General features: G+C 40.8%; 1 protein-coding gene across 1 annotated transcript in view; it reads right to left on the bottom strand.

The window, feature by feature from the left end:
• Window positions 1-16760, bottom strand: part of LOC144826359 (astacin-like metalloendopeptidase) — a 182056-nt gene that overhangs the window by 47182 nt on the left and 118114 nt on the right. The window contains exon 9 of the mRNA XM_078684687.1: window positions 1636-1763. Coding sequence (XP_078540813.1) covers window positions 1636-1763 — 128 coding nt within the window. The remainder of the gene's footprint in view (window positions 1-1635; window positions 1764-16760) is intronic.

Genomic DNA, 16760 nt, shown 5'->3' with positions numbered 1-16760 from the left:
GACAAGGGTAACTCGTCATGGAGTTGCCATTCATTTCAATGGAAATTACATGCATATCGCTGGACATGCCTTAGGATCCGAGTGGTTTTAAGGCCCATCAAGTCACACTTAAGCTCCCATCGTGTGTGACTGTTTAGAGGGAATTCACAAGGCCCAGCTATCATTCACCGCAGACATGTATTGCAGACAGGCAGCAGGCACACAGGGCTAAGGGCAGAAAAACGGCAACTTTCTAAAAGTCCTATTTTTAAAATTGTAGTGATAAATTTGACTTTACCATTAAAGACAATGTATCATTATAATTCCATAGGTACTTTAACATGACAGCTGTACCTCTTTCCACTTGGAGTTACACTTATTAAATACAACAAGAAATCCCCAATGGGACGGGTAGGCTTCACAACAGTGCAAAAGATATTTTGGGGGTTTTTTACTATCAGGACATGTAAAACTTAATAGTAGATGTCCTACCTTTTAAAACATAGCACACTCCACTATGGGTAATCTAGGGTCTAACTTAGGGCTGACGTATATGTAATAAAAGGGAAGTTTAAGGCTTGTTCAGACTTTCACATCTCAACACTGTACCTGCGTGATCTTGAAAGCCAATTTACCTCTTTTGATGGACATGTCAAAGGTTTCATTACATTTAAAAATAGATCATCTTGGCATGTGAGTAGTTGGAGACCACACTTATTTGATGAATTCGATGTGTCTACTTGGAAATACTCCATTACCTGGAAACAACTGGACATTCAACAAATTTTGTACCTCTATTCATACCATTGCCAGTGCAGGGTACTGGTACCTGATTGGGAGTGTGCTTTACATATTCAGAATTGTAAGCAGCATGTAGTCGCCCAGAGGAGGCTACCTTCGCCTATGTATGCCATCTGGTACCACCTGTCTTATTGCCCGCTAACTATGTACCTCACCGTCGATTGTTCTCTTAGCTCATTCTCCTAACAGAACCCCACATGCCATTGTTAAGTAGATGTCCTATTGGCATTATGGAGTAACTTTAAATTCAACATACACAGGCACACCTTGCAGCTGATTTTGAAAATGCCAAGCTAGAATTCGCCATGTATAAATATTGATTGCGATCGGTGACTGCTGCTGCGAGCCCCAATGCACACAAAACCTGCGAGCGCTTTATGTGTCACAAGAGAATAGTAGCACCAACAGGGGCATCCTCCCTGCTTGCAACTCATAACGCAATAAACAAAAGCTTTGTGACCTCTCCTGGACTTGCGAAGGGCTGCCTGAAACTACCAATGTTTACTGCTGCACCAGAACAGCCAGTAACCATTCACTGCGCATGTGCAAACATATGGCTTTAGCTAAATTAGGCAGCAATTACAAAGAACCAAGGACACCTGCAGTCTCCCTCCCACCACTGATGTCGCTTTCACTTTGCTGCACTCAACTGATACAAGCAACATTATTATTGATGAGGGCGGCCATGATTGTCTCAGTGCAAGCCGACATTTTGTCCTGAGCCCAATTCATAGATCAGGAGTGGTGCAGAGGGCTGGCTGTAACGCAGCCCCACGCTATGATAAATTAGCACAACAACAAAGCCTCTTTCCTACATTTGGCTGCTATGTTTATTTACGAGAGGTGAGCACTTACTGCAGTTGTACAGCTTGTTGACTTTAGCCACGTCCAGGTTACTGAGTCCATACCGCTGTCCAATTTCCACTGTGGGGTCCGGTATTGGAAGTATGCTTGGTTGCCCAGATGTGTTTGAAAACTCATATCTGCAGGAATCAATTAAAAGCTTGCATCACAAACTTAAATCTGTTACATATGGGGGAGGTCAAGAGAGATGCAGGATGGAAAAGTGTGTGGCGTTAGGATCTGAACTGCCGACTTTGAAACTGTGGAATCAGGTTCAAGTCTCGGTGGCAGCTCAATATCCTGTGATTCTGGGCAAATCAATTAATCTCCCCGTCCCTAAGAAACAAAAATAAATGTGTCCTTCTGTGTGTAACTGGAGCTCATGAAAAGCACTCCAATACCTTCAGGTCGGATTTGTGCTATATAAAACTGCAAAAACAAATTTTAGATATTGAATCACCTCATGGCGCAAACAGCCTTCATCTAGTTGAGGTGTAGCTTAAGTACAAGAAAGCTAGACATAGAGCTAGACAGTCACATGCCTTGCAGTTCAATCATACTGAAAGGCTTCCTCTAGCAGAGGTGTGGCTGAAGTACACAGAGTTATGATAAGTGACTGGTAAATGCATGGAACCACCTTCCAGCTACAATTAAATATGTTATTTATGTAGGTGATTCATAAGCCAGAGACAGTACGGGGTGAAACTCCAGAAGGCCATCTACGAGTGCGGTCTGCTGTGTCCACTAGGTAGAATATAGGTTTTGGAAAGTCAAACTGCGATACAGAATATGGCAGGTAATTACAGTTGTAGTTTAGAACTTGCAATTAGTGTCAAATGGTATCTATTGGTTTAATTTGCATTTCTAACTGCTAGAACGTCCACAACTATTTCTGTGTAACATAGTTAAACCAATATATACAACTGTATGGATTGTGACTGGACCCAATGAAAAAATTTGCAGCTGGTCAACTGGAATTGAGAGCAGGAACACCTGGCGAATTGTCAGAACATTGTTACAATAGCTGTGTTTGGAACGTAACAACGCTATGCATTTTTATTTTTAGGTAATTTGTGCAAAGCTTAAAATAACTATATATATATATATATATTTTTTTTTTTCAAAACTTACAAATGTGACACATGTATTCATTGACCACTGCTGGGAGTCTTCTAAGCAACACTTTTGTTAAATAGAAATTACCAGTTACCATCACTAGTCTCGTCCTAAATAAATAAGATGCAAAACTAAACAAACTAGTTCCAAAGGAGTCAACGTAGAGAGGCGTAAAAACTCCTTCATATGAGACTCCGACAGAAAAAACCACCCTCATTTAGTGCACCAACGAGCAGGCCTTCAGCGGAGAACACCTTAGTTGAATGAGTTGCAGAGGAGCCCAATGAGGGCCATAGAAATGTAGAACAGTTGTTGTCATGAGTTCTTTGACTTTGTCTAGCAGACTGGTGACCCTAAATACACACATTTACTCATCAGTTTTCCGCATTCACTTGGGCCCCACATAGCAATGTCCATTAACCTAGAATTTTCAATGATAATGTTGGTCTTTTGCAGATTAACCAATTTTTGTCTTCGCTGAATAAGAGTATAGGAACTCCAGAGGAAGGTCACACCTAGGCCTTGGCGGAATTTCAAACATAGAAGCCATCTCTGTAATTCCATGTTACTCTTTGACACAGCGTTATGATAATTATGCAATTACGCCTCCTTGCATAGTTAAGAGCATTTTGGCGGGAAAAATCCAACCATAAGTTCACATTTATTCTTGTGTCAGTTTTGGACGCAAGTCAGACAAACACGCTATGGCCCAAATTACTTCCTTAGTGAATTTAGTGGCACAATCTACCCGACGCTTCTTCACGAGTATGGGCATGTTGAAAATCAATAAAGTTATACAAAACCAAACATCATGTGACATTCCATGAACAACAAGTGAAAACAGACTATACACCTGCTCATCCCACCATCCTAGGTATAAACACACAAAGCTGGAGGTGAAGCAGGTGCCCATCGTTGTCTAGACGTAAATAGTCTATACACTAGTATTCCCCACGAGTTGGGGATTAAGGCTTGTAGACATTTCCTTGGAGAAAGATCATTGTCTTACCTTTTACACATGGAAATGTTAATTGATATGATGCTTACATGCCTTACAAAAAAATTCTTTATTTTCAATAACCAGATATACCGTCAGGTTCTTGGGACCGCGATGGGCACCTGCTGCGCCCCCAGCTTTGCGTGTTTATACCTAGGCTGGTGGGAAGAGCAGATGGTCTGGGTCCTGGAACCTTATCAAAGACATGTGAAAGTTTGGTCAAGATATATCGACGATGTTTTCTGTATTTGTGAGGGCAAGCCTACCGAAGCAGAAGATTTGTATTGAACAACAATGATTTGAACTTAACATTCACATGTCAACTAGGTACTAAAAAAATGGAATTACTTGATGTGATGTTAGAGGTGATCAACAGTAAAATTGAGACTACATTGTACCGTAAAAGCACAGCAGGTGACAGTATGTTACATGCTCGCAGTTGCCACCCCAAAAACCTTATTCAAAGTATCCCCTTTGCGGAATTGCTGCGGGCAAAAAAAAACTGTAGTACTTTGGAGGGTTAGACCAAAAAAATAGGAAACTATGACTAAACGATTTAAGGAAAGAGGTTACAGTGGGGCATGTATAGCGACAGCATGTAAAAAGGTTGAGGCTAGAAATAGAGATGACCTGTTACAGATCAAGGACAAAACAACCAATAATCCAGAGTTAGAGAAAATAAGGTTTATTACGACATTCAGTAACAAATCATATGATATTAGGAAATGTCTTGACAAACATTGGAGTATTCTGCAAACGTATCCAGATTTTAAAAAATGCATTGGCGATGCGCCACTAATTACATATAGGAAGGCTCAGTCCTTCCAAGATATGATATGTCCTGCCACACTACCCAAAGTAACTAGAAAACTACGTGGGGCTGTACAAGGGTTCTTTGTATGTGGCAGATGCAAGGCCTGTAAGTACAGCTCCAGTTGTAAGGCTGTTAAGTTCTCTGCTGAATGTGGTACTTTCAAGATTAGGAAGCGTGTATCATGTGATACTAAATATGCAATTTATGCCCTTAGGTGCCCGTGCAATATGTACTATATTGGTAGTACGATCCATAAGGCTGAAAAGAGGGTTTTGGAGCATCTAAGGGCTATAACTCATCATGACAAACAGTACCCAATTGCATGCCACTTTTTTGCAAATCATAGACAAAATACCAGTCGATTATCATTTGTTGTCTTGGATTGCATCCCTAAGCAAGAGAGGGAGGGGGTGATAGATTGAAAGAACCAAGACGGGTTGAATCGAGGATGAAAATTAATTTTCACACATTGCAACCATCAGGCCACAATGTAGACGAGGCACTTGCTTTACATTTGGGCTAAAATATTGGTCACTGCTTGTCTGTTTTAAATTGTTTTCATGAGAAGTTTTAGCTGATACGGTTTTTCATCGTCTCCTAATTTTAATTTGGGTGTGTATGTTATCAATGTATTCACAATGATTTTAATCAGTGCATTCTCTTTTTCTAAATTTCAGATTATTTGTGGTCTGATGGATTCACCTGATGAAGTTAAAGAGCAAAAGTATCTGCAGTCGATTCATATTAGAGAATTTTTGACCTTTTGGTGAAATTCCTTTTTCGTTCCTTCGTATTTATTATTTCTGTACCTTATGCCCACTTGGGCTAAATTTAAGCACAACAAATGACATTGGAGATAGACTCCTGTTAGTGCAAATGACATTGACTGTATCAAATACCCACTCGGGTTCTATTTTGTACAATAGCATGTTCAGCAGGTGTATGGTGAGCCAAGGGTGCAAGCAACACCGTGTCAATAATTCGCTGTGCAGCAACGACTATTCAATTGCAGCGTCAAACCCGTAAAAGTCTGCGATAGGATAATAGAAAGATGCGTTGCCTTGATTGCCCACAGGGGTATGAATTATATGGGTGAGTTCAGGGTACAATAATGGCATGAAAATAATGGGGAGGCTTCCTCGTTTAAAGGTTTAAGCGGACTACCATGAATCCATGGGACATGTAATTTTGAATCTGAGAACGAATGTTCTTTTTCAATTAAGCTACTGTTTAATTTGATTGGAATTGTCATGAAGCATGATATTGATTAATGTCTGTTAATTTGTATGGAATTAATGCAGATATCAGCTCTGTTTTATTACGAAAATCCACTAAACCCAAAAAGAAATGTATAGTTTGTTTTCACTTGTTGTTCATGGAATGTCCCATGATGTTTGGCTTTGTATAACTTTATTGATTTTCAACATACCCGTACTCATGAACAAGCAGCGGATGCTGCGAAACGCTTCGGGTAAATTGTGCCATTAAATTCACTAAGGAAGCAATTTGGGCCGCAGCGTCTGATTTACGGCAAGAGACAACTATTGTTTTGGATATATATATATATGTATATATATATATATATATATAAATTGCTATGTATATATATATATATATATATATATATATATATATAGAGAGAGAGAGAGGTTTTTAGTCAGCCCTCTTCAGCAGTGGCATTCACATTTTCCTTCTGCCCACTTCATCCATTGGCAGTCTTACACTGTGAGTGATGGCATTTGCTTGGTGACATATATACAACTGCATGACAGTTGTGCCCACTAGGGCTGATGCTTGGTCCATGACTGCTTTCATATGCACTTTGAATTTGCTTTTTTTTTTTGCAAGAGCTGGGAATCTGCGGGCGGCCCACACGACAGTGCACTAGTCTGCTTGCGGCTGCTGCAAGAGTGCCTGACAGCCACTGGAATCCATCTTCACTTTTCACTGCTGTGCAGGAAAAACTAGCCTTGGCATTATGAAAGGGTCACTAGATCGGATATCCATCAATTAATAATCTGCTCAGTTAGAACACCATATGTCCGTATATCAACTGTGATCCTAGCATTTGGGTCACAAAAAATTATAATAACATCTACAGAGTAAGAGTTACAATTTGTCTTAGAAGTAAAACGCAAGAACCCTGGAGGCTGCCCTAGAGCCATCCACACCCTGAGGTTTATAACAATTCACATTGAGGCCAGTTACTATAGTTGATTTGACTTAGAGAGCCGGATACTGATATCAGGAGGGCCCACTTCTTGACCGGCAAAATCAAGAAACATGACCAGGTTTCTCAAAAGCTTCAACTGTGATCTGTAGTGTAGTTCCTATCATCCCAATAGGCTCTGCGCATTGGAATAATACCTACAGCAGTAAAGGCCTAGACAGACGTTAACTAGGTCTACTACTGTCGATACTAGACTTAAAGTTTTGGGTTTGCCAGCTTAGCTCAGAGTTCACTAGAAACTTTCTCGAATGTTCAAGGAGGACTTTACTTCCCTGATTAGACAAGAAGGGATTTAGTTTCTGACAACCATAGAACATGACAACTTTGCTCTCCCCTAATCAAGAGTAAATCTCGAGAGTCGTGTGAACAAAAGGCAAATTATTTTACTCAGTCAGTACGTGCATTCTTAGTCTCATCAGATTGTAGAGAAAAGGAAGAGACGGGCGTGTTCAATAAAAAGGTGTTATTTATTGATCAGTCTCTTTTCTCATACAAGAGAAATGGATCGATATTATTGCAATACTTGTAAAGTGCATACATTAAAAGCAATAGTATAAAATAATACTGTAAAAACATTGATATGGTTTCTAAGCCATAAGATGTTTTAAAATGAATAAAATATATTACATACACATATATACATTTGACTAAACGTACTCAACTGGTGTTCCTAGATACGCCTACCCCGTGTACCTGACCTAAGTCTAATACGTGGGCGGGAATAGAAAGTTACAGTTTAAGTTAAGTTTGTTTTTGCCAAGTGAATAACTAAAGAATTCTCTGTGAGGGGTTATTCAGTTCTGTACCTGGAAGTTAGGATGAATGAGGAATGGTATCTCTCTCTCTGGTCTCGATATTCCAGGCTGCCTGCGAGGGCTACCCGGAAACGCCGGTGCTGGATTCTCGGCAGGAGAAAGCAGCGCGTCTCTCAGCGCGTCAGGAAGGCGGGGCTGCTGCCAGCGGGGTCTGCTCTGCTCTTGGCTTCGGCAAGTATGGCTGCTCCGACTCGTCACCACGCGTGTGTTTGCATAGGGCAAGATCGGTAATATTTATACCTTTAAGGTGCCGAGATTGACGTAAGGATGGACATAGATACGTCAATAAGGATGTCATACGACTTGCTCGTTAGCACATTCTTTTACTGAAGTTCTCTGTGAAATCAAAACAATGGCCGCAGGGTTTTGCCCAGGTTGTCATAGGTTTGATTTGTTATGAGAACTCCGTATGCCTTATCAGGGGCTGGAGGAATATCGCTTGTCTAATTAGATCGCAAGCGTTATGACCTAATCAGATAACACGTTCCTGTGCCGTAGTGTGACTGCGTCAGATAACGGTATCTGCATCATGGGGGTTTTCTGCCTCATGGGCTGACTGCTAGTTAACTTGTTGGTTTGTTTAACTAGAATAGGGTCAGGAATAGGGGGATCGATTCAGAACCTATAGGAATACATGACACCCACTCCACGCTAACTATGGACATATTTACTAATCTAGGCATAGTATAACATAGTACAACATACTATAGAGTAGTGTGTATACCTTACCACCCCAAAATACATAAATGCATTTTGAAATTCTTCAAATATACGGAAATTTTGCAGACATATATACTGTATGCACTCAAGCTATGGAATAATGCTAAAGTAATCACGCATTTGTATACATTATTGCTTATTTGGAATATGAGAATTACACATGAAATGGTTTCTTAAATACAGAAAAAAGTTTCGAGACCATTCCATCACAGAATAAAATATTTGTGAACATACCAGCGGGCAGCTAAAGTCTATAAAGTATCTAAAAAATAGAAATCTTAGTTCTTTAGGAATAGTTTCTTACTTTAAGCAGAAGATAAGTGTCCCGAAAAACCGAAAAAATGAATTGGGGCTTCTGAAAGAGTTGCTGTCCGTGAACTGGAGGGAAAATTTGTTCATGTGACTTTATTATTTAAAGTTGAAGGCCGAATTCAGGGAACGCCGTGTGCGAGCTTGCTCAAAAGTCTCTATTTCTGTTCGGGTGAGAACATCATATCATTTAGGCTTTCGAAAAAACTGTCAACAGCTTCCTGGGAAAGTTCCACTAACTCGGAAATAGGTGTAATCATGCATTCTTGTGCATGATTGTCTCCGTTGACATTCTGATTCGCATTGCTGACAGAAGGTCGTACCTGTTCGATGCTGCTTTCATCTTGAACTTCACTACCCATCAATCGTAGTGGTGAAGCTTCCATGAATGCCGTCATCAGGATTGGTAGCCTTTGAGGGCAGCACAAAGCATGAACCTTGATCGGGCTCAACAATGTTTCTGCATCCATCGGCGCATCCGATTGTAGCGTCAGACAGGTGTCTAACACGCATTCTTCTCCGCATAGCAGACACCTTAATACAGGTAAAACACATCTTTGCCACATTGGTCGAAATGATAGAAACCAAGTCATGTTCAGGTCTCTATGCCGGGAGAGTCCCAGGATTTTTGATATCCGGTCCCGGTATCCAATGGCTAGGATTGTTTCTTCCCTTGTCGCAAGAGTTTTGTCTGTGACATGGGTTGCCATAACGAAAAATAAGGACTAAGAATAGGATTCCTGCAATTAGTCCCAAGATCAGGGGAAGTCCGCCAAAAATCGAATGGACGAAATCTGGAAAAATACCCAGTATGGCTTTGAATGGTGTTAATGCCATCGAAAATACTGTCTTAAATACCCTTGAGACCCCATTGGTATCAGAAATATTTAAGATTTCATTCAGGATTTCCGCGAAATGTACGGGGGAATTAGTTGATAATAATGTATGTATCTCTGCAGTTGTCCTTGCGACTTGTAGATCATACGTTTCTTTTGATGACGAGAGCCTGGTAGGCGCCTGAAGAAGCACTGTTTTCATTCTGCTTAAAGTATCTATTCGAATAGAAGTAATTTTCAAATCGGGCCATGCCCTTGCCTCCCTGTCTGGGAAGGAGCTGGGGAACAATGAGCGTCCACAGCACTTGACCTTCGCAGTCGTAGTTACTAGATAAGGAGTCCCGGGCATAAGACTACAACATCTGCGGTCTACAATAAGGATGTAACTCCCATTATAGAGTCTTTGAAAGAATGGTTCTATTTCTGTTGCAGGTGCGCCTTGCTGGTGACATGAAAGGTTGTATGAATTCCCTTCACAGGCTCCATGCAAACTAATTCCATTACACAGAAGTGTGCCACTTAGTGACATCGCACAATTGTTGCCACTGAGAAACACTTTCTGTCCTTTATTACTGACACATGCATGTGAATAGGGCAGGTTCCATGTTGTTTTAAGGTACCCCTTTCCCAATTTCTCGTACATGCCAGCCTGTATATATTTTTGGCAGTATTGAAACCTGAAGGTTGAGATTGGAATATTTATTATCCCATGTATTATCCATTCACTGACAGGTCGTTCTGACATTGTCACTGGTAATCTTTCGAGTTTTTCAATGCTCAAGATTGTATAATCAGCACCCTTTTGTGCCATACTGATTTGTCTATCAGTAAGGTTAAAGATTTGGAATAATGACGTTGTGTTGATTAGACGCCAAGGCACATAGCCTGAACGCAGATTTTGTAACGTCCAGCCAAGCTGTACAATAGAACGCAATTGTGACTGAATGTGTTGTAATAACAGTAAGTCTTGCAATAATATATCGATTGCTGAAGACACAATGCTGTTCAAAGAAAAAATTCTGGAGGACAGAGTCATTAACCCATTGTCCACTACAGAAAGTGATTTTTCCAAATTAATACGGTCAATTTCCCGTATTCTCTCTGCTGTTTCAATTTGAGTAACCTTCCAGGCCTCATTGTATGCTGCATATACAGAGGCTGCTATGAAACGCTTTTGACGCTGTTTGCGTGGTCCCAAGGTGAAATCACGCAAGTCAGCACCATCAGTAAGTAAAGTTAGGTGTTGCTTAATTTCTGCCAGTGTGGAAGTTTGCAGCCATTGAAGGCATAATTTGCCCACACTGTAGGTGGTTATTATCCCTGGGTGATGTCTTTAAGGATATCTAGGGTCTGGCCTGGTCATTTTGAACCCCTGTGTTTTGTTCAGGAATCTGTCTTGACAGTTATTAGTATCTGCGGGCCAGATCAACCACTGTTTCCAATCAGGATGTGTTCTGTTTTGGTTTAATATATGGTTTACGTCTATCTCTTCATCTGTATCAGAGTTATTGCTAAACATTGTTGGCTTTGGGATAGACGGTTTATTTAAATCTTTGATTTTGGCTAGGCCAAGACAGGTGGTTTGTTGAACAGTGTCATTTAAAAATATCATTTGTTCTGGGATCATGCAGGCTCTAAACAAAGCTTCTATACCCTGTACTTGCCATTCTTTTGTACCCCAAACACTTTTCAATTCAACATTTTTGTCCCAATAATCAAATCCAAAAGTATTAATTTTTTCAAAGAATGAGTCTGAATATAACAATTTTGTGTTGGTTATCATGGTCTTGGTCCCTGTTTTGTTTGACAATTTAAAATAAAATGTTTCAGCATTACTTGTGTTAAAACCTGAAAAATATGAATATTTGTCGTAAACGGTTCTTGAGCTCCCTTTTGGAGGTGTTGCACAATGTTCCCATTGATTATAATTTAAAACATTTCTAGGTTGTGCAGATCTATGTAAAAACTGGTTACCATAGTGGTAATAGCAATACATACTATCATAATTTGTAGAACCCTGCAAATAATCATGTTTGGTAAATTTAGCAGACATTACTAAGTCAGACATCATATTATTAATGCTTTCGAAGTCCCAATCATCAGCAAATGAGTTTGGTTTTGCAAAGTCACTCAATGAGATCTTAATTTGGTGTGGATATTTCAGGATTTCGACCGGACCATAAATTTCATAGTCAGTGTTGTCCCAGGCTACCCCACCAGGTATCGGATTGGCTGTGAAGTTGGCTGAAGAAAGTTCTCTTTTCTCGACGTGTGAAGATGTGTGTGGTTTGAGGATCAAGTTGATTTTCTGACTTGCTGTGTCCATTTTTGCATATTTTCCCTCAATGAAGCGTTAGTATCATGATGAGCCAAAGTATGAGGATAAATGCACCAAAACCCACCCAAAATTCAATCCATGGGGAAATCAGATATGTTTGTTTCAGTTGTTTCAAAAGTTCCTTAGCTTTATCTTTAAAGCTTTTTGATGATGGCTGTGTCTTTGATTCACTGAAGCCTTCAGAGGAATCATCGAAGTTTATGAAGTAGCCGGATGCAGTTCTGTCAATTGTTCCAATTGGTTCAGGATTTCTGTTTCTTGCATTTTCACTTGGTACTTCATTATAGATTGGTGTGTCTCTGCTAAATGTTTTTATTTGGGTTTTCAGAGGTCTGAGTTCTATTGCATTGCTGCATAGTCCTTGTTGTTCTTCTGTAGGCGTTTCGAATGTGATGAGCCTCTTCGTTAGGACCTCTGTACTGGTAGCAAACCTTGGTGTTCTGCTACTTATTGGGAGTCCACTTGGCCTACTGTTTGTTATCGGCCACATGTTGTGGTTTTACCAGGTCGATGGATACAACTCGGTTCTCCTTTTTACCAGCAAGTGGCGGTAGTACAACTGATCTTGTCCCGTTGACAGACAAGACAGGAACTGCTTTTCCGTAAGAAGGCCCAAATTCCTTCTTTACCGCGATCTTTTCCCTGACTAGATCCCCGACTTTTGGAATCCAGACAGGTCTTGCTGGGACAGGTGGTGGTTCTTCAGTGGTTGTTGGCTGTTGTTTCAACTTTATGTTGCTCAGGTCTTTTCTTGTTTTGTTTAAGTCCTGCAAAATAGCCAAACGTTCTTTGATAGCAAAGCTTTTTTCTTTCACCACTGAAGTCTGACTATCAATGTCAGAGATCATCATCCTAGTTCCAAATAATAATTCGTATGCACTGAATCCCTTCAGAGAATTTCTTGGCAAGTTATTGAGACTACGTTGGACACTTATTAGATGTTTGACCCACCCAGCTCCCGAACCTAATACCTTCGCCGTTATAGATTGCTTTATGTCACGGTTTTTTCTTTCAACAATTCCGTTCCCCTCAGGGTGAAATGGACAAGAGTACCGCAATTGCACGCCCATGCTGACCATGGCCTCCTTATAAGCCCGAGAGCTAAAAGCAGGACAGTGGTCTGAATGCAGCATGCCAATTGCGTATGTGCCGATAAAGACTCGCAAATCTTTTATAACAGTTCTGGCGTCAGCCGTTCGCTGGGGCCACATCCATATGAATCTCGTGCATGAATCCACTGCGACCAGGATATATTTATAGTTACCATCCCTTTGTAAGGGACCACAGTGGTCTAGGTAAACACAGGCTAATGGTTTATCCGAGATTAGAAGGGGCGTCTGAGCTGGACGTCTCACAGTTGATACTTTCATTTTTTGACATATCTCACATTCTAGAACATAGTTCCTTGTTTGTCTTCTCATTTGTGGCCACCAGTATCTCTGTTTTAATAATGATACTGTGGCTGAGACGCCAGCATGGATAGAAGCAAGCCCTTCGTGTGCCGCTATTATTAGTCCTAACCTATGTTCCATGTTTGGAATTGCCCTATCCCCCACTCCAGGGATTCGAGCAAAAGGAACATTGTTTGCATCAGTTATGTATGAGTATTGAGTGGATAGTTGATCGGTAACGCTGAGCAGTCGCCTTTTGATGACGTTTTCACCGCCAGCACTGTTTCACCGTCAATGTATTTTAATGTACGCTTTTTTCGAACTACGGGAGCCGCTTTAGTGGCTGCCGCTGTGGCTGTTTCAGCCAATGAATTCCCTGCAACGTGAACGCCATCACGCTGATGACTCAGTGAGTGTTTCTATCGAATCCTTTTCTGAAGCGCTGACAGCTTGTAATATTTCGCTGTCTATTTTTGTTTTTGACCGGGTGATGGCAGCTACGGAAGCCGTTTGCACAGCTGCCTTCGCGGCCTCATCAGCCAATGAATTCCCTGCAACGTGAACGCCATCACGTTGATGACTCAGTGTATGTATCACGTGAGTCTTTGGTAGTTCTTTTTGTAAGAGAACTACTTGTTCCCAGAGCATTTTATGCTTGATTGTGCCACCTTTCGCATCCTTGAAACCATTCTGAAGCCAGATCTGCAAGTATTCATTGTAAGACTGAACGCAATAATACGAATCGCACACTATGAGTGTGGGGAATTCTCGATCGGTATTTTCAAGCGCCATCTTGAATGCCAGTAGTTCAGCTCGCTGAGCTGTACAATCTCCTAAAGATTGTGTTTTAGTGATTGCTGGTTTAAATTTTCCTTCGTGCCAGCGACCTTTAACGATCGCGCACGCAGCACTGTAAGCTGGCTTACCCCCCACTGCGGGTTGTGCTGATCCGTCTGTATATATTATACAGCCGTAGTGGTCTAGAGGCAGAATTTCGGTCGGAGGAGGACATTCAAATTCATATTGGAAAAATTCTTGTGTTTTTAAGTTGGGATCAAATTCGTATGCTACGTCTGTTGCAGCAAGAGAGTTAGCCCATTGTCTCCATCTTGGATGGAGTGCTTTAGCATTCGGAATGCTTGCTTTTGTTACAGCCTCTAAGGCTGGTATCGGTGTCACGATTATTATTCGTTTACCTTGTGCCAGGGCTCGTTCTTTTGCTATAGCTGTCTGTGTTGCAGTTAGAATTTTTTCCGTAGGGCTAAATTTCATTTCAGCCTTAGTGTACAAGTGTGATTTAAATGCAATTGGTACCTTTTCTCCCTCATTAGAGGTTAGGTATGTGAATCCGCATCTCCCTGGGATGACTCGAATCACAAGATTGCGTGTGTTATCACGTGTTTCTAATTTTGTTTTAATTAGCATGTCTGTTTGTAGGGATCTCAAAATTTCTGTGTGTATTTGAGTCCAATGGGATCTTTTAAAATCTGGTTTTATCAGATCATAAAGGGGTTTGACCCTTTCTGCGTAATTTGCAATGTATGTTCTTCCGAAATTTAGGAAGCCTAGAATCGACTGTAGGTTTTTTAGTGTTCTAGGTGCTTGGATTACGGCACATTTCTCTAGGAAATTGTCGGCCAGGCTTTTGCCTTCACTTGATAATTCATATCCTAAGAACAGGACTTTCAGATGGGCAATTCTGGATTTTTTAAAGTTGAATTTGTAACCCTCTGCAGCGAACCCAAGTATTATGGTGTTCACTCTTTTCAAGTGAGTCTCCAAGTCATCATCTGTTAAGTAAATGTCATCGACATAAGATAATGCTTTATCATCATATAGTTGTAGTAATTCTGTTACTCTCGCTGAGAATACCCCCGGGCTGTTCTTGTACCCCTGGGCTAACCGACAGAATTGTTTTTGAGTGCCATTTATTGAGAATGCAGTTAAATATCTGCTCTCTGGTGCTATGTTTTGACAAAAGAATCCATTAGAGATGTCTAATGTTGTTTTGTATTTTTTGCGCACTATGTTATTCATTAGTGCAGCACTATGTGAGTTTTGCACTGCAAAAGTTTTGCAACATGTGTTAAGGTGTCGGTAATCCAAAACTAGACGATATGAGTTGTCTGGTTTGGAGACCGGAAACAAAGGGTTGTTCATTTGTGAGGTGCAAGTTTCAATCACCCCCTGGTATTCTAGCTGATCTAGTATTTCATTTACCTGTTTTTTAGCTTCTTGCTTAATTGGGTACTGCCTTTGTGCAGTTGGTTGTGATTTTAACTGGATTTTGTGAGGAGGAGAATCCTCATCCCATCCCACGTGATTTTTATATAAAGCAGGAGCTAGAGCCACTGCCCACTTTCTAGCAAGTGTGTATTTTTTATGAATTGGAATTTGATTTGAGAAGGCAGGCATAATTACTTCTTCGCCATGAGGGCACTCCCTGACAAACTCTGGTGGCCAGTCTTTTTCAGCTAGAAGGATATCATAGCCCTTGGAGAGATTATCCCAAAATAGTCCCCTTATTTTCCTAGTCTTATCCCCCTCTATACGCAATGTTATTTCGTATATTTTGTGAGGTTTGCTAACTCTGGTGTCCGCAGTTTCCACTTGAAGATATTCATTCGTGTCCACTGTCTCCAGATGATTCATAAGGACTTTGCGAGCTATGCTCACTTCTGCTGCACTGTCTAGCATTGTCTGAGCCCACTCTCCGTTTTTCAGTTGTGTCCTCAGTATTCTCGGCATTGTTAACTACCTTGATACTGGCTACCTTCTTTTTTGGAAATTGTAATTTCTTTTTTAGCTGAGCAGGTTCCTTGTCTTTGGACTTGGTGTGCTCTTCTCTTTGTTCTGATCGTCCTCTTCTTTCCGATTTCTGCGAGGAAGTCTGAAAAGATTGAGAGGGACGTGTATCAATGTCTTGATATCTATCAGGCTTTTTTATATTATCCCTATTTCTAAGGTTATATCTTTTCCCAGAGGGGTCACTCTGGGGTGACCTGTGTCTTTGGTTCGGAGATTTCTCTCTTCGCCTAGGAGACCTTCCTCTGGACTGGAATTTCTTTTCTTTAGGATTGGATTGTTTGTTTCCATCCCAGTTCTTTTTTGGTGAATTATTATTAAAAAATATTTTTTCTGGACTTTCAGTCAGTTGTGGTTTTACTGGTATTCCACCTAAACTATCTCTACCTAGTTCCTCATAGGATTTTTCTATGATTCTGGCAATTTCAGCTGGTTGGTCTGCTATATCTGTCTCTTTTAACCTCTGGCGGATCGCCACGTTTGCTGCTTCTCCCTTTATGTTGGCTAATAATATAGCCGAGACCTGCTTGAAGTCTTTTAGTAATTTCATACCAAGAGTTAAAGCGGGTTCAGGACCATATTCATCTTGAATTTGTTTTAGCACATCTGGTATTACCGAAATGGATGGAACACCGTGCGTTTTTGTGTAGATGGAAGCAAAGACTGTACCCCAAGTGTCACAGTCCTCTATGTGTGGTGCGATTCCCATTGGGAGACAGATAGTCAGAATCCTGTGCTTTTCTAGCGGGGTTGTGTCAGGAAACAC

Source organism: Lissotriton helveticus, chromosome 3_2, assembly GCF_964261635.1.
Source record: "Lissotriton helveticus chromosome 3_2, aLisHel1.1, whole genome shotgun sequence".
NCBI classification, from domain to species: Eukaryota; Metazoa; Chordata; class Amphibia; order Caudata; family Salamandridae; genus Lissotriton; species Lissotriton helveticus.
This window is presented reverse-complemented; position numbering and strand designations above follow the sequence as displayed.